At 47.1% G+C, this 25,177-nt stretch overlaps 3 protein-coding genes across 6 annotated transcripts in view; 2 read left to right on the top strand and 1 right to left on the bottom strand.

Moving 5' to 3' along the window:
* Window positions 1-1,821, bottom strand: part of dock1 (dedicator of cytokinesis 1) — a 121,157-nt gene extending 119,336 nt beyond the window's left edge. For 2 of the 3 annotated variants that reach the window (XM_057031228.1, XM_057031237.1), the window contains exon 1: window positions 1,552-1,819. In XM_057031228.1, coding sequence (XP_056887208.1) covers window positions 1,552-1,594 — 43 coding nt within the window. In that variant the 5' untranslated portion in view covers window positions 1,595-1,819. Of the gene's footprint in view, window positions 1-1,551 lie in introns of all 3 variants that reach the window. The other variant, XM_057031243.1, reaches the window with a different exon arrangement.
* Window positions 1,822-3,534: 1,713 nt separating this feature from the next.
* Window positions 3,535-14,979, top strand: c1h10orf90 (chromosome 1 C10orf90 homolog). 2 transcript variants are annotated; one of them, XM_057026755.1, is made up of 11 exons: window positions 3,935-4,067; window positions 4,146-4,843; window positions 5,791-5,857; window positions 7,381-7,472; window positions 8,719-9,940; window positions 11,099-11,245; window positions 11,447-11,538; window positions 11,629-11,797; window positions 12,600-12,663; window positions 12,980-13,067; window positions 14,448-14,979. In XM_057026755.1, the coding sequence occupies exons 2-11, from the start codon at window positions 4,307-4,309 to the stop codon at window positions 14,484-14,486; spliced, it is 2,517 nt and encodes an 838-aa protein (XP_056882735.1). In that variant the 5' UTR covers window positions 3,935-4,067; window positions 4,146-4,306; the 3' UTR covers window positions 14,487-14,979. The 2 variants fall into 2 exon arrangements, with proteins under 2 accessions (XP_056882727.1, XP_056882735.1); XM_057026747.1 differs by having other exon boundaries at window positions 3,535-4,843.
* An 8,488-nt stretch (window positions 14,980-23,467) lies between these two features.
* On the top strand, window positions 23,468-24,794 carry LOC130522405 (uncharacterized). Its single transcript, XM_057026795.1, has one exon. The coding sequence runs from the start codon at window positions 23,620-23,622 to the stop codon at window positions 24,502-24,504; it is 885 nt and encodes a 294-aa protein (XP_056882775.1). The 5' UTR covers window positions 23,468-23,619; the 3' UTR covers window positions 24,505-24,794.
* Window positions 24,795-25,177: the final 383 nt, after the last annotated feature.

Raw genomic sequence — 25,177 nt, 5'->3', positions numbered from 1 at the left:
TTAGAAACCCGCACACGGGGTCCATGTGTTGGGCTACACTGCACCCATTAAAAATAACCAGCCATTGTTGTAAAAAGAACAACATAGTTCACAAACTAATAATTTAGTGAATCCCCTTTGAAGTATCCAAAACATCTCTATAAAACCATTATTCCAGGGATTCGGGTGCAGCACACTGTAACGATGACAGCCGCATCCACAGAAAGCCCAAAAACAATCGAAACACGCAGCCCCCTTTTCATGAAGGTGTGTGGATATTCAAATGTACAGTACATGAGACAAGGCATTGTCGTTGCTACATTGCTACGCTGAATGGATAGAAATAACGCGCATCACAACAGTCAGTTGACAATTTTAAAAAAATTCAGCATGTCCTCCAAACGTTAATTACAGCTTCCAAAACAGCTAATGCTATTAGCCCTCGTAAACACAACCATAAGGGCTAACGAAAAATAAAAAACTATTGTGTAAACCATGTGTCGCTTAGAGAAAAAATGTATTCTTTACAGACGCTTTAAGTAAAAACCTGCTTTGATCGCACATCATTACTATGGGCCTCTTCCTGATCACCTGGTTCTGGTCGTCCATTGGTCCACTGACTAACGGACGGGGGGAAAAACACTGCAAAGATGCAAACATCAATTAGAAAGATACTAACGAAACTCGCCCCCAACCAGCCTGGGGTGTGTGTATGTTAGATTTATGAGGTCGTTTGGATTATTCACCATTAAGCTGCATAAACTTTCAGTTGTCTACCATACTGTGGCAAAAACTGCTCTTTTTTTACTTAAAAAAATCATTTTATTTAATCGAAGGTGCATCAGACCAGAGTTCTGTTCAGTTCAGGATCCTGGTTTTGATGATATACTCTTGTTTTCTGATTCCAAGGTGTCATCAGGATACTGTTACAATCACTAAGGTTTTACTCCAGCAATACCCTAGGAATATATATTAATATCATGACAGTGGCTCATGTTTTCCTTTTCTAAACTTGCATTTAAAGCCTTAAACCAACTTAAGCCATCTCCATGCTCATTTGTGCGGTGAAATAATCCCCGTGAAAGGAAAAGTGGGAGGCAAACAGGGATGGGTTCGCAGGCGCCAGATTTCACAACATTTTGGGAAGCGGTGAAATAAAAGCGACAACAGCCGCTCCCCACCACTGCTAAAAGGAACAATGAACGCCAACAGGCAGCAGATTTGAAAAGTTCCACCCGCGAATCGCCTCCGAGCCGACAGTTAGATGGTGGCGGAGGCCCCACAACACAGGAAACTGCTCTGTAACAAGGCGCGCCTCTTCACAATTCCCAATCTATACACACTCTTCCTCACAATGGACGCGCATTCCTTCTCCAGCGTTTTCCCCTAAACTGGCTAATAAATGCCCTGCAAACTGGACAAGTGCAATCCAGAGCAACTCCACGGTCATTTAATCACCCCCGCGTCCACCTGGGAGACAAAAACACAGCCCGGCTGCAAATCACAAATCCTCCCCAAAGTTGTCTCCGGGAGCTACGTGCTAACGATGGAGCGTGGAACTTTGCTACGTACCAACGCCGTACTTTTCCTTCTTGCTCGGCACCCAGCGAGACATCGTCGGCGTCGGGGCTGCCTCCGGGGCTGTCGTTGGTCCGGCTAGGGGGGGAAAGTCCCGGTGAGTTAGCAGCGGAGTTGTAAGTCTCAGTTTTCCCTCAGCTTTGGGGAGCCACTCCGAGCAGCCATGTTTTTCCACCAGTGACAGGACGCTCCGCAAGGGGGAGGAAGGGATCGCACTTTTTCAGCCTGTGGACGAAACTTCCAGCGCAGCTCCAACCAAAGCGGAAACCGTGAAAGTTTTTTGGGTTGTTTTTTTTACATCCACCTTTTATGTTGTTGTTTTTGTTTGTCTTTTACTGTAAACTCAGCTTAGCAAAGTGTACGGAAGTCGAATTGTTGTAAAAGTTGTGTTTTTTTTATTTCGACGTACCGCACTGCTCCCTTCAAAGTTTTGATTTTGAACATCAAATTTTTAATTTAGTATCCCCGGACGATAATAAAATAGTTTATAACTACTCACTCTCCTCCATTTTTTATTTTCCTGACTTTTTTCAGAATAACAAATTCTTGTCTTACCTGTTTGAATTAATATTTCAGTATTTCATTCGTCTTTACCAGGCATTATTAAAGTCACCTGTCTCTGAATATAATTTCGTTATGGTGTCTTGAAATAAGATTTTTTTTAAAACAAAAAACGGACTCAGTATCTCAATACTGTGAAGCAATTTTCTGCCAGGGGTCTCTCTCAATGTAAGTGTGACTATTTCAAATAATCCTTCTTACTTCTTAACTCATGTAATGGCATCACTTCATTGGCTGCCCGTTAAATTTAGAATAATTTTTAAAACCCTTCTTTTGACCTACAAGGTCCTCAGAGGCCGAGCTCCATCCTACCTGGAGGAGCTAGTGACACCTTATCTCCTCTCCTCTCCTCTCCTCTCCTCTCTCTCCTCTCCTCTCCTCTCCTCTCCTTTCCTCTCCTCTCCTTTCCTTTCCTTTCCTTCCTTTCCTTTCCTTTCCTTTCCTTACCCAGCCGGCCATCAGCAGGAGGGTCCCCCTACATGAGCCTGGTCCTGCTCAAGGTTTCTTCCCGTTAAAGGGGAGTTTTTCCTTGCCACTGTTGCTTGTCTGGGGTTAGGCCCTGGGATTCTGGAAAGCGCCTTGAAACAATTTTGTATAAGATGCTATATAAATAAAGATTGATTTGATTTGATTTACCAAATTCTGAGGTACAGCCACCTGTTGGTGTGTGTTTCACATGAGTGCAATTTTTCTCCAGCTTTTGCTTGATATTTTGTAATTCCTCTAAAGTACTGAGTACTGAAATGTTTTTCAAACACATTTAATCCTCTTGCCTGGAAATGAACGCTCAGGAATTGTTATGACTTGGAAATTTTACTGTTGTGTTTTAATGTTTACAGATTTTTTTGATTAACTCAATCAGTTTTTCTAATTACATGTGTATTCCTTTTGTATGTACATATGGAGCCAAACGGGGACATTTTAAAATCAGGCTCAAAATAAAAGACTTAAACCCACCCTGCCTTTAAACCCGATCTTCATCCATCTGAATTATGTTGATTTGCATCTTGTAAAGGCATCGTTAGATAAATTTAGGGCCTTGTTCCCTTTTTAATCCACTCCTTAGACCTGGTAATATGCCTGCTATGTTGAAGTCATACCAGCAGATAGCGCTACCACTTTGAAACACGCTGCCTTTTGGCATACTTTCCTAATTGATTTTAATTAAATTTGTTTTGGGGGGGGGGTTGACGCAACTTCCCGACTTGTGTTGCGAGTTGTTTACATACAAATGCCTTGAAAATATCAACCCCCTTTGCAGATTTTGTCAGTTGCTCGTAAATAAAGTCTGTTGCCTCCACCTCCAGGCAACTGACCCCTGGCTTATAAATACCCTTCATTTGTGCATTGTGGGACATCATGTGGGTCACAGTTATTTATCCAAGAGGACACTGGCCCATTTTTTAATCCGGTCTCGCTTAAGTCACATGTCCTGAGACTTCACGATAGCTGTGCCTCATCATCAGCCACCAACCACGAGATCACAGCAAAGAGCAGAAACCAGGAATTCAACAGAGGATTTCTCAAGAAGCAAGTGACTCATGAAATGACATGGATAATCTGCTCATTAGTGACGCCCTATCATTTGTAAGGATGTCTGAACGTTTTTATTTGCCACTCTTATACACAGGACGATGGTGTTATCACCGTAAATGAATCCAAAGTTAGACGTTATCATTAAAATTCTTGGCTATGTTCTTTGTTAGTTGAAATCCTATTACATCAAGCCAAGAATCAACAAGTATTTTTCTTCCCCCCTCATCTCCGAACCCGCCCCCTCTGTCTCCAGCTATCTCTCTGTATTGAATGTTCAGCTCTAGTTCTCAGTAAGTCTTTTGTTCCCGAAGATCCTCCACACTGCCTGACTGGAGACAGTACCCACCAGCACCTAGTTTATGTCAAGAACAAGGAGCATTCACTTTCTAAAACCTGAGGACAAGAGAACGCTGGTCAGTTTAAAGAAACCAGGGATTAAAAGCTTGATTTTTACACATTTTTTCCTTCTTTTTCTTTCCCGTCCCCCACAGATCCACAACAGAGATGAACTTCAACGTTCTTGGAGTCAACGGTTTCTCGGAGTGTACGTCTCATGTGCTTCATTGGTGGGACTTACCTTCAGTGTAAAGGGCCTGCATGCACTGTGGTCTGAAACTTGATAGCTGTGGTAGGTTACCTGATCACCGGGAGGATGACTCTCCGCAGGCCAGCTGCCCACCTACGCAGGCCTCCAGCCTGGAGGAGATCAGAATATGAGTCTAACTGGGAGAGCTTGATGGCAGAGGAAGGAGAATTTTCCAGCATCTATTGCCCTCCACGTGCCGCTCGGCCACAGAGTGCCATAGAGGGAGGCCAGTTGGACAGCTGGCTGAAGCACCTGCAGAGGATGCAGAATGAGCTCCTCAGAGTTCAGGATCAGGTCCCGGTGTTGAAAGAGCCCACGGGACATGGCTGCAAGCAGACTTTCAGCGGGAGTTCCTCCTCCTGCGGGAGTCCCAGGTTGCAGAGCTCGTACGGCAGCCAGGAGTCCCTCCAAACCGGGCAGTTATCTCCTCCAGAGCGCCAAGGAAGCTGGGAAAAAGCTCGTATCACACAAGTCGGCAAGAGGGAGCAGGCTCAGCTAAGCTGCATCGCTCCAGTCAAAATCGGGTGGCTGCCGATCCAAAGACGAGTGACAGTGGCAGCTGATTCCAAACACAGACACTTCTTGGATAATTCAGCTAGCCAGGTAAAGAACCTCAACAAATACTTTTTTTTTTCATTTCAACAAAGGAATGTCCTTCAGAATGTCCTTCAGTGTCTGTTCTCTAGCATGGCAACCATTCAGAGAAGGCGCAATAGGTACTGGGCGAATATACTGGATTTTGGCACGTTATGACACTTATTTATTGTTAGCTCTGCGAGTCTGCAGGTAAGCCAGCAATGCAGGCACGCTTAGGACCGCGCTCACACACTCAGTACCATGGAGAACCATTGGTAGTCAAGTCTCATTCGCCAAGGGAGGAGGCAAAGCTCCAGCATCCTTTGAAAACAGCTTACTCTGCAGGAGCCTGGCACATTCACAACAGTTTACGACTCATTTTAGAGCCATAGCGGCAGATATAGAGCCTTTTTTTGGCCTCAGAGGCCGTAAGTCAATGTGCAGAGAACATTTGATGGGAAGCGTGCCAAGAGAACTGGTAATATTACTTCATAATCAATATCTTGCTGTTTGGTATCAGGTTGCCCAAAATTAAGCGTGAAAAGTGCATTATGAGTCTTTGCTAAAAGAAAAAAAAAGCTATATTACATTAGGGTAATGTCTATTAGCCTAAACATAGCTTTCAGTGGACGCAGTTTTGAAATATTATGCTTATAAGAGTAGTCTACATGATTTGTTTAGGGGATATACACATAATGGCTTCATTTGCTAAGGGTTAGAAGAAAATCAATATCACTGTCATGGCTGTCCTGTAAATAGCAGCCAATAGCTGCCAGTTGAGCTGTACTGAGCTCAAAGACTAGAGAGCGACACCGAAGCTGGAGCTGGCTTCCTGAAGACTGAGCAGTGACCACATCTTCAGCACAGAAAGAGGCCTATCACTTCAGCCTATAGCTGAAAAAGCAAATAACCAGGTGGTATCGACGCAGGGCTAAATTCACGTTTTGCGTCTTTAATGGGTCTTTACTTTACAGGTCAAATTAAAACAACCCATTACTCCAACAATTCAGACCAATCAAGTCACAGCCAACAGCCGCAAGGGTACGTATGCTGCACAACATTCCACTTTGAATCCAGCAAATGCACACGGTTCCTCCGCCCATGCACAAAGCATAGTTCCATTTGATCCCTGACTCAAATGGACCACTAATGGAGGGGGCGGGCCAGTCGCTTTACCTGGGCGATCTCTTTAAACAACACTCAAGCGTTCCCGATTGTACTGACACAGGAGTGCAGGTGAGAGCTGCCGAGAAGCTTTAAAAAAAAAGTAGAAAGCCTAGGAGGCAGATAAGGAGAGATGCAGACTGATCGGCACAAGAGGCCCACACGCTGCAGGCTTGATCTGAGGTTTGATCTCCCAACCTTGTCCTTGTTTGTACATAGATTATTCTGGCAGGTCTCAGGCTGCCTGCAGAAATCAAAGCCATCCATTCACGGCGGCAGGAACACCAAGAGAGAGAGAGAGCAGATGTTTGGAGAAGCATAAAAACCATCAGATAGAAGCTACTCGCTGTGGCATAATAACACATATAATCATCTCAGGCATCTCGTGGCACATGTGCTGTTTCAGAACCAAACTGCAGTGATTGATTTCTCAAGCTACCTCATTGATTAACACCCTCCATCTGCATTCCTGTTAATGCTCCCACCTCAAACAAGAATAAGACGATCAGAGGTGTTTTGTCAACAGAACCGTCTCTTTTCTTTTTATCCTGCTGTTTTTGCCGAGTGCCCCCGCGATCAAAGCCGCCGCAGACGCTCGGTGGCTTCTGAAAGTCACATTTAACAGACTCAAATAGGCCCGATGTTAATGAACACAAGATTGGGGGGATGAAAAATTGGACTGGTGGGTTCTTAATCTTTAGACAGGCTGAGTAATTCTCAGCCTGATCACGCTCAACAAACTCACGAGGGCGAGGAAGAAATGGCTACTTCACCGAAGGTTCTCACCTCTTTCCTTTTCTGTGGGATACTGAAGTCAGCTGTTGATGGAGGGAAGGTTATTTGAGCTTGCTTAATGTGGGATAATGAGAGTGGCGCTGAGAGGCGGAGTCTGGCCCTTCAGTGGGAAAGAAATGAGATGTCTGCAGATGCTGACAGGTAGAAGGACGCGTCAGGAAGGCCGTGACAGCCTCAAACAGCTCTAATCAGGGCTTTGGTCTCCCTTTTGTTTTGTTCCATAACAGCAATCCCCCCCAAAACAACAACACATCATCTACGCGGTACTCGAGGGTTCTCCCAAAGCGAGAACCAGTCACCATGGCAACAGCAGCAGGTGTATATCCAGCCACGGTGGTGTGTGGTGTGTTGGGGGTGGGGGGGGGGGGTGGAGTTATCCGACAGAGCTGAAAGGCAGACAAAGTTTGCTGTGTCTCCCGGGGAAGAAGAGAAGTGGCTCAGGGGTGGCGGCAGAATCACGCTGCTGTGCTAACGTCAATTATTGACAGTGTCAACACGGCTTGGGCGTGAGTGCGTGCGTGCGGGCAGAAAAGGGGAAGCGAGGGAGACGCCGTCCTTTCTGAGGGAATGTGACAGCAGATTATTTGTTTGGCCTTGAAATGTAGATGATGAGGTGGAGCGACGTCAGAGGGCTCTGAAGGAAGGAGGTGTGAAGACGCAGCAGACGCCCGATCGGGACCCTCCGGTTACTCCACAGGTACCTGAAACCACCTCTGTCATGACATTCACTCTTATTTAGTCACATGGTATAGCATGGATTAGCCATGGTATAGCATGGTTTAGCCATGGTATAGCATGGTTTAGCCATGGTATAGCATGACTGATCCATTGAAAGTTTGTCTGCTGGGGTACCAGCACCTTTCCTGAAGGCTTGTTTCTTCAATTTTCTGAGACAAAAGCAAAAACAAAGGAGCAAAAGCTTCTCGTATTTCATCTCCTCCTGCTTATTCCGAGGCCTGATTTATGCAGTCGAGGCTGCCAAAGGTCTGGTGGCGTCTAGCCTTGAGAATAGAGATTACAAGAATTGAACAACTGCGCCCGGACCCCCTCTCATTTAAGCTGTCTGCCAGGGAGCAAAATGGATATTTCACAACCACGACCCGCACCGTCACAAATAGAATCATGGAAATGAAAATCCCAAAAACAAATCCAATATTCTGCAAGGCCCGAGAAGGGGTGTCTTCACATGTCAGAGGGGAAGCACAAACAAAGGACAAGCTTCTGTAAACATCATCATGCACGCAGAACAAACACGGAGCTGTCATTAATTACAAGGCTCTGCTGCTTTATGGGCTCGCAGATGTCAAGATAATTCTTCCTTTTAAGGCATTAACATGCTGGACAATCAAATGTGCTGGTATTTGACACTGCTCTTTATAAAAATGATTATGTATCTATAAATCTCAGTTTTTGTTTAGGATTTCAATTCTACATGAGGAGGCGTTTCCCAGCATGCACCTGCAACACAGCTGCATCTCTCCATGCTCCATAAAGATAAATAAATTAGAACCCTCCGGCCCAAAGACCAGAGGACTTGTTTCTATCTGCCTCTCGTTGTTGACCTGGTCTCATTGGGATTCTGTGAGGGAAAAGTCACACTGTGCACCGCCTTTGGCTGCTGCGGCTTCCATTTCTGCCGGGGCACTGGCTGTGTCAAGCATGGGGAGAGTCATCTGACTGCAGAACAAACAGCAAAGCCTGGAAGAAAAACAGAAGGACCCAACCGCTGATGTAACATTACAGCCTCGTCGTTAAAGGGTTACACGCCATGTCGACACTGCCGCTATTGTGCTTTTTCACTGGAAAACAGGGCCAGAACGGCGGCGTGCTGCATAGCTTCTGTTGTTAATGACGGTTTAGCTAGCGGTAGGTGGAGGAAGGGCTGTTTTCATGCAGATGGAAGTATGTTTGTAACTTCTGTCTCATTCATCCTCACGCTGCAGGTGCCAGAAAAGAGGAGCTTTCTGGCTAACGTGGTGAGCAGGTCTGTGAGCTGGCAGGCGCTGAGGAGAGGCTGGAACGCCAACAGGGGGTCAGCTGTCCCTGGAGGCAGCCAAGCCAGTCAACTCCCCACAGGGACCAACAGGAAGTTCCCTTTGATGACAACAAATAGCCCACAGCCCGACGAGTGTGCTGCGTGCGGAACAACTTCGGCAGACCCCTGTAAATCACACCTGCAAGGGACAGACAGACCATCTACCCCAAGTGGTGTTCAGCTTGTAAGGGCCACGGCCCCGGCGTACAGAACCGGCAGCTCCTCGGAACCTTCACACGCTCAAAGGAGCTCTGCGGTGACCACCATCATCCCCCAGAACAAAGCTGGCATCTCCTCCATCACCATCTCCTCCAGGAAAGTCAGCAGATCCGAAAGCTTTTCAGGCACCGACACCAACAAACCGTCCCCTTCCCCACAGCACCCCCGAAACCAGGCCATGGATTCGAGCCCCGGCCAGTTCACGGTGCAGAGAAGAGCCACCATAGTCAAAGTGACGGAACAGAGGGTGATGTCCAGCCCTGCGCCCAGCACTGAAGGCGCCAGGGCACCGCCGGCTCACCAGGTTGTGGACACAGTCGTCCACAGACGGAAAGCGACCATCATCAAGGTGACGGAGCGCAGGGAGAGTTACGGCGGGTCCAGAGGGGGTCCTGAATCTAGGCCCAAGCATCCAGAGTACAGGCATAGCTTCGCGGGAGACCACCAGCCATCACACAACGCAGCGCCTTCCTATCAGGGTTCCACAAAGCTGTCAGACACGGCCCCAGAACCGAACAGGTCCACTGCTAGCATAGGCGGTGGGATGCTACATCGGTCCACCTTGAGCCTTATTGTCAGCAGCCCGCCCGCCATAGCAGCTGCCCCTCCCTCACAACCATCACTCAGGGCAGCAGGGCAGAGCTCGCGCCGCCAGCAGAGGCCGGCCAGCTGCTATGGAGACGTCTGTGGGTACGCCGAAGCAAGGAGACGCAGCTTTGAGCCGGCGCGGGAGGCCCAGACGGCTCCTGTGCACCCCAGCGGCGGTCCCATCAGCCCTCCAGCAGATGCGAAAGCAGCAGGTCAGTTAGTGGCAAGCGCCTTTGAGCCAAACGGAGGTGACACAGAAAGATCGCGAGCGGAGACGGAAGAGAGGAGAATGTCCCCCAGCCTCACTCTCATCAAAGCTCCAGGTAGGACTCGGCGTCCCCCCTCTGCCGCTCCTTGTCAGTCCTCGCTCCGCATTTGTCTCTGATCTTTATTTTCAAAGAAAAGCGAGGCCCCAAATATGCGGCTCCTTTGTGCCGCTTCAGACAGAAGTTACTGCAGACGTGCTTCAGCATTCAGGGGGCGAGCTGTCAGGTTTTGTATTGTCCCTCACCTTTGATGTCTCATTGATAGGAATAATTGGACGCTTTATCTGCCAGCCCGAGTGCAACTGATAGCACGTCCTCCTCAGAGAGCATCGTCACAGACGCCCCGTCAGACGTGATTTCGCTCTCGCCTCCTCTCTTATTCTTCACAAGCTGAGGAAGACGCTGAAAATGGGCCGTTCGCACATCTTCCGATGAATTTTCCCCAGCCAGAAAAGCCACCGAAGCTCTTCCATCTGCTTTGCTGGCACCATGGTTTCTGGGGTTAGCTTTGTTTTTCTCCTGACCTGAGGCGATTTCATTAGAGCGAAGATGATGATGACGATGATGGTGACGTTCTGAGCTGGCTTGATGCTCCTGTTGCTCTCGTACGAGCGTCACGACCTCACGCTACTCAATAATCAATCTCACGAACAATTTTAAGTTTTCCCATCTCTCATGGGACATATTTTCCTGTAGACAGAGCGGCGGCCTAGAGGCAAGAGAAGCAAACTTGTGACCAAGCCTGACCCGTATTTGAGAACCAGCAGGGAGGGACCATAGACATGCTCCCCGTCTCCATTCACATTTAGATTTACCCATAGTTTATGCACGCTAGTCTTGCTTCTGAGCTACGCTAACTGTCTGAGGCGCAGGAAAGGCATGTTTTATGATAACTGTGGGGACTTCAAGTGAGCACTTTACCCTAGAGTCCCCCCAGTAAACTCCAGCTGTTGGAAAACGCTAAATATTCAGGCAGAAAAGTGACTTAAAGAGGGCGTCTGCTTCGCAGCATGTGATTCTTGATTCACGACGCCTTTCCTCCGTGTAAAATTATTAATTATTCTTTAATGACATTCATTAACTGTGTCATCTATTAATTACAGAGGCCGGGGGCAGGCGTGATTGAAATTCATTTCTTTGATACAGAAGCTCCGTGGACGGAGGGGGGGGGGGGGGTGTTGAGTGTTCATCCCTCACCCTTCTGTTGTGTTTCAGATCTACAGTCCAGCCAGTCTCCAGAGGAGGTGCTGGCCCTCAACGCCGCCGCCATCATCGCAAACATCAAGCTCCAGAGACAACTCAGTAGGAGGACGAGTGTCCCTTCAGAGACGGACTCGTCTGCCCGACCTCAGGGAACCTCAGGTGCTATTCCTACTTCCCTCCGCTCGTATTTCATCATCAAAGTGGCCTGAAACTCCTGCTGGTCGCACGGCTCCTGCACATTGAGCCTGTTTGATCCAGAACAGTGATGCTTCAGACGCTGCCACGCCCCCCGTCCCTGCGCGTGCAGCCCGGCCAGGTGCAGGAAACACTCTGATCGCCTCTGCCTTGTTGTTGTGACAGCTGATGGGCAGCGTCCAGATGGGAGGGAACCGCAGCAGCAGAACCAGCCCCACGCTGCCTTTGGTCCGGAACCATGGAGCTGCTCCCTGCAGGTGAGTCCAGCTCAAGCTGCGACGCAACAGAACGGTCTCCAAGCAGGATATTTCCTAAATGTTCAGAATGTTATCACTTTCATCGGACAGGAAGCTCTGCAGAGGTCCCGACCGGACTTCATCACCCGCTCCCAGGGTAGACTGCGAGAGCTGGAGCGGAGGAGACTAGAGAGGAGGGAGCTGGGGGGCTCCTCAGCTGGTGCTGGACGGAGGAGAGTCCACAGGGGTCGACCTGCTCCTCCTCCTCCTCCTCGCAATGGTACCACGTCCGCACACACACAGATAACTTTGTTTTGACCATTATATTTATTAATATTTACGAAGAAAGCTGCCGAGCAATCGTGAAATACCAACTGCTCATATTCAGCTTTTCCTTGAACCCCCAAAACAGAAAAAACAACAGGGAAATCTGACCTACAGATCGGAAACTGTGACATTGAAGGATTCTGGCTCGACTGTATGAAATGTATTCTAGAGCTGTCACTGTGACTTGAGCTGTGGCTCAGCGGCTGAAATGCACTTGAAGTTACAAGACAAATGGCTCCAGTCCAGATTGATAAATATATACAGCATAAGAGCGACTCCATTGAATAACAAGGCTTCTTATTAATTGCCTACTTTTGAATTCAGTTGAGATATTTCTGCATCCTTCAGCTGCCATTAAGCCCTTGACGCAGTGCTCTTTCTAATCAGCTTTACCTTCAGAGAGCCAGAAGGCACATCAGCTGCAACCTGGACCGGCTTTTCTCTTTTATTGGGCATCTTTTTCTGCCCTCTACTGGCCATAGAGTAAAACTACAACAGTGCCGACAACAACTGGGAGCGCCTCGAAATGTTACAGCTGCATAAATATCACAAAACAGAATTGATCTTGAGATCAGTCTCATAAATCGATTGATATTTAATAACTGAAATCGGTAGAGGTGGTCTTAATGGTAAGGATGCAAATATATTTGTTTATAATGCAGTTCTCATCACAGGTACGTTCCGTTTGCTGAGAAATGATCATAATCTGTGTGTGTGTGTGTGTGTGTGTGTGTGTGTGTGTGTGTGTGTTCCAGATAACCTTTTCAAACCAGGAGATAGGGCCACTAGAGGGAAAGAAATGCCACTCAGATCTAAACGGTGAGTTACATTTCAGTCTCTTCTTGCAGACACGGCCTCTTTGTTGGCAGGTTTGTCCTTATCTGTTGTATTACTTTCCCACATGGCAGCAGGACCACTATCTCTGACAAATTTGACATCACTGATACGAGATTTTCTTTTCTCTCTCCCTTTTCCTGGTTATTTGGTTCCTTTCCAAGTGTTGGTTTGATGATGCAGAAACGTTGCCGTTCAATATGCACGCACGATGCGTTTCTGAGCCATTTCAAGAGGCTTTTAAAGAGTAAAACAGAAAAAACTAATTCTAAAATCCATCATTAATAACTCCCCGCTGCAGAACGGTGGCAGAGGTGAGGAAGAAAGAGGAGGAGAGGAAGAAGGAGCTGTGTCTGAGCAACAGACAACGAATGGAGCTTTTCAAAAAGGTAATCTTGATCATTTTGCATCGCCACACACACACAAACGCCCAATAAAATCCTGACTGACCTGCAGTCAGACATCATTCAACCCCGCACCAGCGGATTGTTTATCCCCTAAAGCTTCCACAGTTTTCAACACTGCCAAGTTTTTTCCGCATCAATTTGTCTGATTTATGTGCTGAGTGCAACCATAAAATTGAGTGAAAACTTGTAGCACCATTACAGGGCTGCATTTGACAGATGTGTGGAATAACAACTCTGTAGCAACATGCTAATGTAGGCAGCACATCCATCAATCTATCAGTAAAGCAAACTCTGACAGAAGCGTCTTCATGTTCCAACACTCAGCTCTTTATTTCAACACAAAGCCTTCAGTTTAATGTGCATCTGCCTCTACGTGCTATATATGAGGACAGCATTCTTCAGGCATTGAAAAAAGAAGGAGAATGAACATGAAATACCTTTTCAAATGCCTTTGGAAGAACAGATTTTATAGGCAAGAACAACTAGAACAACAATAACAGGTTTCATTATGATGGACAATAAAAGGTGAGATTGCATGTGGTTAATTTTAAAGTGACAAATGGTGCACCACTTGAGTGTAGAGGCCAGTGACAATAATGTTTTTAACCACCTTTTAACCACTGGGCTTGTGTAAAAGAACGTTATACGCATTTAAAAACTGATTGTTATGGTGTCACAATACATGATAGCACCTTAAAATGATCAACATTGGTAATTTTGTAAGTATATTTACAAATTATTTTTCGATTTTATTGAATGATTATTTATCAAGATTAAAAAAAAATACTATAATTAAACCATTGTAATAAACTCTACACGAATAAACTTCCCCATAGAAATGTCCACTAGAGGGCAGCATTGTCAAATATTTACATATTCCTCTCGTTATCGAAAGGAAGTTTGCTTTTAGAGTTTGATTTTTAGAAATGCGGGGGAAAAAAACCTCCAGCTTACAGGCATTTTAAACACAGGAGGTGGTATTATTTATCTTTCCCTTGACCCATTTTTGCTGTTCTTTCCCCGCACGTCTTCAGTTCTCATCGACCGCAGCAAATGATGATAATAAACTGTCAACCGTCTCATTGTTCTCCATTTTTGAGGCTTGTATTCCTGATGAAACAAAAGGGCCTTGATGGCAGCAAATGCTCCAGAGCAGTGGCACCATTCAACACATCTGCTCCACCCACGCTGCTGTTGTGGCAAATGGTGGGAGGGTGGGGGGGGTGGGGGGTGCCAGTGTCTGGAAGAAGAGTGGAGGGCTGGAGCCGCTCTTTTCAGCTGGACTGGAGCAGAACACATTCAGCTTTTGTCGACAGAGCCGCAGCAGCCCTCCTGTAATGCGGATTCACTTTGCTTTTGCAGAGGCTGTTGGATCAGATTCTGCAGAGAAACAACAGCTGAGAGACCGACAGAGGCCTGATGAGGTGAACCAGGGCCCCGCCGGCCCCAGAACCGGCCCGTCCGCGGGTCGTGATTTAGCTGTCGCTGCCTTTCCTCTCGTTTCACATCAGCCTCAACATCTGCTCCTCTGAAAGATAAAACCAGGGCGATCCTTCAAAACCCCAGGAAGTCGCCCGTGTTTTGAAGGCTTTTCCAGAGTCGCTGAAGGATAAAAAAGCCCAAAAAACGACCTTAAACTGTTTCCACATGAATAACCAACATGCCGAGACCCACTTTTCTCTCCATATAGTCCACAAATCCTGCAAAAGGTGTGGATTCATTTTGATAAATAAGCGGAGCAGCGCAGTTCTTTTATCAAACGTGCTGGAAACATCTTAGGATGTTGCCGAGGAGGTCTAAACAGGCTGTGACATCACGCCTCGGTTTTCTGCTCTTCGTCTCCTCAACACGCCGTCTGATCCCCCTTTTAACGCCGAATCCAAGAACGGCCTCTCTTTCCAAGATCCGTGAAGTGGTGATAAAGCACTGATCCCTCACATGATCCCATGTGATGCGGAGCGGTGAAATAAGACAGGATCCTTCATTATCCTCCTCCAGAGCTGCCTGCCTCATTAGAAACACAGAGGAAGTGGGCCCTGCTGTCATTGGGTGCCGGCTATTAGATGGTGAGATGGAGGAATGTGACCTTCTCTTGGGGAAAAACCCCTGGTAATGGACAGTTGGGCTGTGAATGGAGCTTTTGTCCGCGTCTCATGATGGACGGGGGTTCTGCCACCTCAGATTTCGGTTCATGTGTGTGACAGGAGGGCGAACGCCGTCATGCGTAAACGTGATGAGCCGGGCCCAAATCAGAACTGAGAAGTGTGTTTATTTTTGGAATCACAGAGAGGAGCGCCGTCGTCTTGTTTCCTGCCTTTGGCTTGACAAAAGGTTCTTTTTTACTTCCACACGAACTGCGCTCATTAAATCTGAAATGGTCTTTATTGTTGCCATTGTCCCGGTGAACTTGCAGACAACAGAAAGTCCACGTTAAGGTCCGCTCTAGACATTACCAGCTCCCTCCCAGCCTCTCCCGGTTCCGGAAAACAAAGTTTAGCTCTGTGGGATCCCAGCAGAATGTCGTGTTCCTGTCAGATCAGCATGCAGGGGGAATGCTCCTCTGTGTTGAGTCCTGATAAATGGAGGCCTCTTGGCATCATGACAGCCGGCTGCACCCTGCAGTTCCTGGATTTCAGAGTGGGGTGGCAGCTGGATGTGCTGGTGGGACTTACATCCGGAAGACACCATGTCTGTGAAGCTGTAAAAAGATGGAATTCAAATAAATGGAAGCCGGTTTGCAGACGACTGCTGCCGTGCACGCTGACATTAGCCGTGATTGGTCGAGCATGTATGTGGCTGACTTGTGCGCGCATCCGACTGTTATTTACACTCAATGCACAGGTGACGGGCAGACAGGCGGATTTGGGGTGTAGGGGATGAGTCTGGACTTGGTCCGCGTTTATGTGTTCAAACGTCTCTGACTCTTGATTAACAACACGCACCCGCGATCAAATGTGAGCGGGGGCTGTGCAGACTGTGTAATTCAAGTTTGCACCCAGTGTGGGCTGTTACAGCGCATGCATGCGCCTTTCAAACCAGTCTGGTCAAGTTTCGACAGGAAAACCGAGAGTGGCCGGAAATAACCGGACCGCCTTCAAAATAAGTGCATCGAAGCTGCGCACCTGCGCTTTTATCTATCTATCTATCTATCTATCTATCTATCTATCTATCTATCTATCTATCTATCTATCTATCTATCTATCTATCTATCTATCTATCTATCTATCTATCTATCTATCTATCTATCTATCCATCCATCCATCCATCCATCCATCCATCCATCCATCCATCCATCCATCCATCCATCCATCTACAGTATTTTTAAAGTTGATTTTAAGGATTTGAAGGTTTTTAATGTCTTTTATGTTGGTAAACGTACTGGTTAGTCGTCTTTTGTGAAAATATCTAGTTTGTAATGATAGTAAAGTGGTGAAGTGTAAATAAAGTGAAATTAAAGTGTAAATAAAGTGAAATTAAAATGAAATCAAGCCCCTGCAATTTTTATTTTTCCTTTTTCAATGAAAGCACAGTCTATATCCATTGCATATGAATACAGATTTAGGCTTACACGGTTTAATAAAATCACCTGGTATTGTGATGTTTATTTGTTTTTTGGCATAGATAGATTGGAGACACAAGAAAAATATACTGGTAAATTCCTAAAAGAATGAATAAGATCCAGTGGCTTAAACCGTGTTATCCCACATATGTCATAGTGAGTTCCTACCTCACACCCGGATAGGGTGAGCTTTATTTTGGCTTTAATAACCGGAATATGTTGTCATCTGTTACCGCTCCTTTCCTGCCTCCCGGTCCCGGAGGCGGCTTTAGGACCTGGCGGAGCGCGTCGTGGACGCACATGGTGCCCACTCACAAGACAACAGTAGTCCTCAGTAATGTGCTGGATCTGGTGTCATTCCAGCGGGCGACGGAGACCACTGCGGCTTGGGTGCAACACATTTCCTCCATCCCCCGGACCGCGTTCTTTTTCTCCTCACTTCTGCCTTTGCGCGATGCGCCCGACTTGGAAACCTCCTGTGCGCGGGAGCGCACGGAGTTGAATCAGCTGTCGTTGAGGTGGGCGGGGGGGTCTCCCCCCCCACCCGACTCAAAGCAACGCTCATATACTTGATCATATTTCAGGAAGTTACTTATTTTGTGGGCCGGGCGGGGAGGGGGTGTGGAGGCTCGTCTCCCGCACATCAGCTGTTGCTGGATCGCCCGACGATGGTCGCGCTGCACTGAAGCAGTTGGCCCAGCTCGCGTCCACGCTTCAGCCGGGCACCATGAGTCCACAGAGTCTGAAGTTTGTTCTCCTGGCAGCACTTCAGGCGTTATCTGTGTGTGACGGCCTGCTCTCCAAACCCGAAGAAGGTAAGAGCCGAAGAGGAGGTGCCGACTTTGGTTAGGCTTCTCACATCCTCAGTTGGTTTTGGCGCAATTATTTGTCCACTTTGGCCGCATCGCGTTATGGGAATTATTGCGTCTTGGCTCAAATGTGACACACTTGTACATCTGTATGTAGTGATTCTGCGTATGGAACACTGAGCAACTAACTGTGCACAGCATACAGAGGTGTTTTGGGTGGTCACCGCATCAGGGAAGCTTCAGCTTTTCAAAGCTCTTCAAAAATACTAAAGTGTTTGGTCCCTGCATGGATTACGAGCCAATTCCAGCCAATCACTGAAGTCACATTGTTTGTTTGAAGTGAAAGTGGCAGGAAACCTCATTTTGGTGGGGATGGGGGGGGGGGGGGGGGCGCTTCCTCACACCCACTTCAGATGTGATGTCAGAGCGTGAAGCTCACCCTTCGGACCAGGGCTCATGACATCTCAGTCCCAGGCGTTCGCGCCCCGGGTGGAGATCAGTGAGCTTCATTTGCACAGTGCACGAGGGTAGAGGGGCCCACAGGGTGCTGTTGCACCCAAACAGTCACGACACCCACTGTGGAAGACTGGAAATGAGTTCCACCGCCCGAGGAAGCTATATGTGTTTTTCTGTATGAATTAATTCCCCCACACTCGCACCCCCACGTGTATGCCGGCTGAATATTAACCGACTATCCACAGATTTTCAGAGAAATGAATGAAAGATGTTTTTACAGGGTTATTTTTTTTTAAAAAAAGAAGGGAAAGGAAAGGAAAGCGTAAAACAGTATTTATAGTGATGACAAACCCTATTTAAAAAAAACAGAAGGAATGTTATTAATTGTCGGCCGATCATTAAGGCCATTCAGGCAGGAAGAAACGCTGAAATATTTGTTAATTAGTCGTCGGTTACTTCACAATGAGCGGTAATCATCAGTGCATCCTTTTAAACTCCAGACTGAGAGCTTGTGTTAGGAACCCAAGACTGCGAGAAGAAAGGATGTGGCATCTGAGTGCCACGCAACATTATGTTGGACTAAATATTTCATGCGCTTCCTTGTTGGTTTTGTCTTGCAAATGTTTCTGTCCTTGCTGAGGAGCACTTGTGAATTATTCCCTCCGACTGTTCGTGTCAGCCAGGGCGGCTCTGCGCCCTCAGACAAATGAAAACTGAGTCCAGAATGTATTTTTGGACCCAAGTAGTAAAACATTCCTGTTGCGAAAAGAGTCTTCCCCCAGAGACGCTGTTGCTGCGGCGTGTCCCGCGTCCAGTCGGAAAGATTTAGCGTCTTCTCGGAATGAATGAGTTCGGATCTTCCAGGTAAGTTAGTCAGCCTCAAGAGGACGTTTAAAAAAAAGATCTGGCTGATGGACACATGTTCTCTAAAACAGACGTAGCCTATGCGGCCCGACCATACAAGGGTTGCGTTAGTTGCTCCGAAGCTACATTGGACAGTTTGACCCTGACCCAGAAAACAGAACGTTTAACACGCAAACTGAAACCTGAGAGTGTGTCTGGAGTTTCTCTCCGGACCTCCACACCCAGACATGTCAGAGCTGGACATCAGTGCTGCTCTCCTCCCTCTTGTCTGATGAGAAAACTTGGTCGGCTCCGATGTAACTTATCGGCGTCGAGTCTGTCAGGATTAGTCCACGTTTCACCCCATCGCTCTTTAAAAAACTGATAGTGACAGCTGCCTGTTTTGGTCCATTCTTGGGTTCTGTTCTGCTGCTTATTTGGGTCAGACAGAACTTCATTATTAGAAATAAGATCCTTTTTCTTCTTAAAATGGCCTGGGAATGAAAAATGAGAGGGTTGTATTTAGTTGGTCCGAAGAATCCGTTCTGTAAGAACAGTTCCAGTACCTGGAATCCAGTCGCATGGAATCCTCAAAAAAATGATGCCCTGCCCTATTGACATGAATAGTTCTTAGTGGAACCTTTGTGGGTAGATGAAAGCAGGGGATTCATTATCCGATGAGCACTTGGATGAAAGAGCTGGGTGTGTTAAATTGGTCAAATGATGTAATTTTAATGAAAACAATGCGATCATGTTGCTAAGTTATTACAGTGTAATAACGCATACTTAAATGACAAAAGTTGGCCATATTGTCCACCGTTGAAAAGCCGTAACATGTCAATTACATGAGCAGGAACATGTTACGTCAGGAAGAGGCCCAAAGAAAGTCCTGCTCCCTTTGGTTGCTTTGTTTCTACCGGGAACGTAGTCCACAGGGAGACCTGTGATGTATTTTTAAGCTAAGCAGCGCACGTAGCACATCAAACAGGTTACGAACGTTTCGGTGCATCAGTATTTGCAGCAGGAAATGTTTGTGCAATACCTCATGCTGCCAGTGGGGGCGCCAATGTGGAAAACATTCTTCTAGGTCATATCAGATATCTTATGTGGTTTGTTGTGTTTGATCCACCACTCCAAACATCATATAATGAGAAAATCCTCGCATTTCTACAAATGCGGGCTCTACAACTGTGAACACATGTGTAGACAACTCATTAATGGAAGCGTGGAGAGGAAATGACTGATATAAAACAACAAATTCAAACCGACAAATTCACGTTTCCAGCGCACGATTTCTTATTTTTCCGATTAAAGGCCCTTAAAGTCAGAAAAAAAAATCTGCCTTACTGCTCACTAAGAAAATGATTGAAAAAAAAATAGTCTCATAACTTTGCAATAAACCAAGTATCAGTCTGATCTGAGGTAATCAGACAGCTAACAAAATATGCTCTCTTATAACTTAATGAGCCTTAATAATGAAGCGGCTCCCCTTTTTTCCATGTCCGTCTGCTGAGGCTTGCGGTTTTGTTTTAAAAGATTGTGTTTTGTGCTTTGAGTGCACGCCAGACATGTGCTTCCCATGACGGAGAAGACTTCCAGGCTGCTAGGAATTGTCGCAGGGATGGATTTAACACATTTTCACACGGCTCTGGTGGAGGATCTACCCAAGTCTGACTGTTCATTGCTGAGGCAGCCAGCTTTGGTAACCCTGTCACCTTTCAGGGGTGTTATGGCGTTACTTCAACCTCTTGCTGAACCAGTACAGGGCTTTTGTTTTGCTGCAGGGTGGTGTAATATTTCAGGAAATGTAATTGTAATGTGTTGACATCAGGTTGGAGTGTTGGTAAAAGGGTTTGGTTTAGAAGTGAAGGTTAGAAAAAAATACTAGCAACATCAGGACTACTAGGAAACAAAGGGAATGATGGAGGTGAACTCAATGAATTGATGCACCAGAAAGAGGAATAATGCTCGCATTGATGTGGGGAGGGGCAAAAACAATGAGACACAAGTGGAAGACATGAGTGAAGAGAAGGAACAGCAGTCAAGACAATGAAACGCTGAAAAACACTGAGAGAAACAGAAATGCAGCGTACAAGAATTGATGTACCGCACCGTTGTATTGGAGAAAGAGCTGAGTCGATTGGTGATGTTGTCGATTTGCCTGCATATGCTCCCACTCTCACCAATGGCTATGAACTCTGTGTAGCCCCCACAGACAAGCTCGAGAGGAGTCAGCTGTGCTGGCATTAAGGATCCTCCCTAGGGAGGCTTCCAGGCATGTCCCCTTGGGAGCAGACACTGAGGGAGAATCAGGACATGCTGGAAGGTTATGGCTCCTGGCTTTGGAGGGCTTCAGAATCCTCCCAGAAGTGCTGGAGGAAGTGTCTAGGGTGATGGAAGTCTTGCCGTCGCTGCTCAGGCTGCTGCTTCCGTGACCCGGCCCCGGATAAAGCGGAAGAAGATTAAAACAAGAAGAGCATAAAATGGACAAATACACCAAATTAAAGAAACGACTGGGATCCCTAAGAGAGAGAAGCAATCATAGCCTGTTAAGGGCTGATTATGACCCTTAACACATTTAAAAAAGGCAAACATTAACATCTTTTATTGTTGACACAAACCTTATTACATTTGATTTAAGGTGACCCTTTTTCCAATTTCTGTGGGTTCCCATTACAGGTTCAGATGTTTCCCAGCGCAAGCCCCGGGGCGTTGACTTAATGTCCCCCAAATGGGTCAGATGTTGACTTGGGGGTGATGCCAAGAATACCAAGAACTTTTAGTCCCTGTTTCCTAAATCCACGAAATCCCTTCTCTGTGACTCCAGGAACAAATTACACGCAGAGAGAGGAAGATTAGTCACTTAGACCTGGCGATCAACATGGCGCAAAGGCTCAAAATGTGCAATTTCTGATCAGTTTCAAACCTAAAACATTGACAACGGTTGTTCATTGTTGAAAATGAAAAGCCATTAGTGATTAGTGGAGAGCAGAAGGTAAAACAAGGCAGCAGAGTTAAGTCGTTTTGTCTCCAAGGTCAATTATAGAAGTCTTGATTGGTCTTCCTCGGGTATTATTCCTCTTTCTCTTCCCAATCACCATTCTGTTTGCATTAGCATAATTACGGGACTGTGATTGAGGCTAAATTGAATTTTGTGTCATGGCTGTCACTGGAAGAACAATAGACACGGCCATGAAGCTTTCCTGATTGGAGTCACGTCACAACTCACTTCCCTGGATCCTGTCCGCCAGTCCAGTCCGGCACGAGGGTTCCAACAAATGTAGTTAGAATTGGTCACAGATCCATCCCCCTTGATGTAGAAAAGTGATCATTTAATCAGATTTGCTTTAACAAAGAACATACTTTCATACTGAGGCAAGGACAGAGCTGCCTCTTTTATTTTCTTTTTGCCTTTGTAGTGTGATAGTTCTGCACAAAACGGGCCAAATTAAACTCATCACTCTGCCGTAATTAATCCCACATGCGCTCATTCCAGGTCCATTTCCTTCTAGAAGCCTGTGTAAGTGAACAGTGACCACAGCCCCTGTCAGACATATCTGGAATCACCTCAAGTGTGTCTCCTCCGCACTTGTTTCTCCTACCAGTCAAGCGGGTTTTGTGTGTCAGAGTCTTAATTCAAGCTGCCAAAGGCGCTGTTTTTCATTTTCAACGTGGCTTTTTTTTTTTTTTTTAAACGCAGAAAGACACTGTGAAAGTGACTTTGGAGCCCGTCCCCGGGCGCTTCAGCACAGTCATGGCGACTAATTAGGATTTGTCCACGTTGATGTGCGCACATGCTGTATGTGTATCTTGCATCTCATCTTGGTGATGATATTCAGACGTGCGTGATGGAAGTGTTTGTGTGCCATAGGCTGTTCTGAATATATTATTTCACAGCTGCCTAGAGGGAGGGGTTTTGGGTGGGTCTGTTCTTTAATAAAGCCGAACAGCTGTTGGTTTGTTTTGGTTGAACAAATCGATGGAATTGAGGAAGAACGTAGCTGAAAACCAGGGGAAGCCTCACTGGGAAATGGGAAATATTTGGTAGAACTGGGAGTAAACCCCAACTTCCACCCTCAAAGCTGAAGACTGAACAGATTCCTGTTTGCCCCACAAAATGTGAGTGAGCGTCCCACTGTTGCCCGTCAGGTGGACAGATGAGGAAGGCAAACAAATTCAAGCGTCGGTCAATAATTCCACCTCAATCTGTCTAAAAACGTCTCCAAACAATCAATTTGAGTGATCTGCGGGCTGATTTGGATTGATCCAGAGATGGGGTGCCTGTGCAGTTCCAGGCAGAGTCTGGAAAAAAATCCCCCTGTATCTGCTGTATTTGCTGCTGTACCGCTGGAATACAGAGCAGCTTTGTTCCTCGGGCTGGAAGACTTCTCCAAACTACCATGCTGCTGTGCGCTCAGGCCGTCCATCTGTCTGTCCGTCTGTACGCTGGGCTCATGGGTGAACTGGTGCATTTTGTCTTTCAAAATAAAAGCACCATGTTCTGTTCAGCTTCATTAAACATGCAGCAAAACGGCTTTTAATGGTCATCAAGGGCAAACCTTGGACCCAGTTTCAGACCTTTTGCCTCGTGGCCCTTTTATAACCAAGCATTTGCTCACAAATGAATTATTTAGGTTCAAATTTTCATCAGCTCAAGAGCAAACAGAAGCAAAGGCGGGAAAGTTATTTTTTTCCCTTTTGTTATGACTTGGCTCAAAGTTGTAACAAATAGAGGGAGTCAGCACACAGAACGATCAAATCATCTAAATATTTTATTGAGAAACCCAAACCAAAATGATGAGACAGCCATGAGGTATGGTGGCAGCAGCCCAGCCAGAGACCGAGACAAAGGAGAACCGCCCCTTTTATGTCCTCTGGCTCCTCCCAGCTCGCAGGTGAAACCAGTCTCACTGACGACCCACCCAGTCTCTTCGCACTAACGAAGCAGAACTTCATGTTAAGATACGACACCAACATTCCTCGGCAGGTGGGCCTCGCTGGGAGCAGCGCCATCGTCTTGGCCACCCTCAAGTGCCTCATGAAGTTCTACAACATTACAGACAACGACCTCCCGAAGCCCATCCGAGCCAATTTCATCCTGAACGTGGAGACCGATGAACTCTTCATCACGGCTGGTCTGCAGGACAGAGTGGTGCAGGTCTACGAAGGTTTAGTCTACATGGACTTCAGCAGGACGCTGATGGACGAGCACGGCTACGGGAGCTACGTGTCCATGGACATGGGGGCGCTGCCTCCGTTCTGGCTGGCCTACCTGAGTGACCCCAGCGACTCCGGACGCATCCACAGCAACATCAGGCAACGCTGGCTCAGCGGGGAACCTCTGGTCGTGGAGGCGATGAGGACGTTCGCTGAGCTCACCGATCAAGCCAGGGTCGCCCTGGAGAACCGGGACTGGACCACCCTGGCGCAGCTGATGGACCAGAACTTTGAGCTGCGCAGGACCGTCTACACGGACGAGTGTCTCGGGCCGGGGAACCTGAAGATGGTCCGGCTGGCGAAGAAGTTCGGCTCGGCGGTGAAGCTCCAGGGGCATCGTGGAGGTGTGTCCCGACACCCACAGGATCACTCGGTTCCTGGAGAAGCCCGAGGGAGGCCTGACGGCATCTCGGCTGGCCAGCGTCGTCTTCTACTGCAGCCGAAGGAACTCGCTGTCCCACCTGTCCGACTTCCTCAGCCTGCACCCGCCGACGGCCAGACGGAGCCTGGGACAGTTCTGGGAGTGGCTCGTTAACCACAGGCAGCTGGAGGTGTTCGGGATGAAACTTCCCTCTGGCTTCCAGCTGATTGGACAAGTGGGCCTCCCAGACTACACCAAGTGGCTCACACACTACTCCACCAAGAAGCAGGACCATCCCGGACGAGCCCCCATTTGTTACGACTTGGCTCAAAGCTGTAACAAATAGAGGGAGTCAGCACACAGAACGATCAAATCATCTAAATATTTTATTGAGAAACCCAAACCAAAATGATGAGACGGCCATGAGGTATGGTGGCAGCAGCCCAGCCGGAGAGCGAGACAAAGGAGAACCGCCCCTTTTATGTCCTCTGGCTCCTCCCAGCTCGCAGGTGAAACCAGTCTCACTGACGACCCACCCAGTCTCTGGGTAAACAAAACAAAACACCTGGGCGGGCCGTCACACTTTCTTATCTTGGTTATCATCTAGTAGATTTGTCTTCCAGTCCCCTGGCTGGGAACCTCTGACCTAGATACACAGGTTTCGCTGAAGCTGAGCCAGCGTTGTTGACCTACAAACCACTGAATCATCCTTATTGTGAGACCCTGTGAAACTATTTAAAACAACAAGACCATATTTTCACATGTTTCTTCTATTTTCATTTCTTTCTTTCTTGGAACAAAACCATGAGGGATATTGTATTTATTACTCTATTTAGTCTGTTGGGGA

Source organism: Takifugu flavidus, chromosome 1 (genome assembly GCF_003711565.1).
Source record: "Takifugu flavidus isolate HTHZ2018 chromosome 1, ASM371156v2, whole genome shotgun sequence".
Taxonomy (NCBI): domain Eukaryota; kingdom Metazoa; phylum Chordata; class Actinopteri; order Tetraodontiformes; family Tetraodontidae; genus Takifugu; species Takifugu flavidus.
This window is presented reverse-complemented; position numbering and strand designations above follow the sequence as displayed.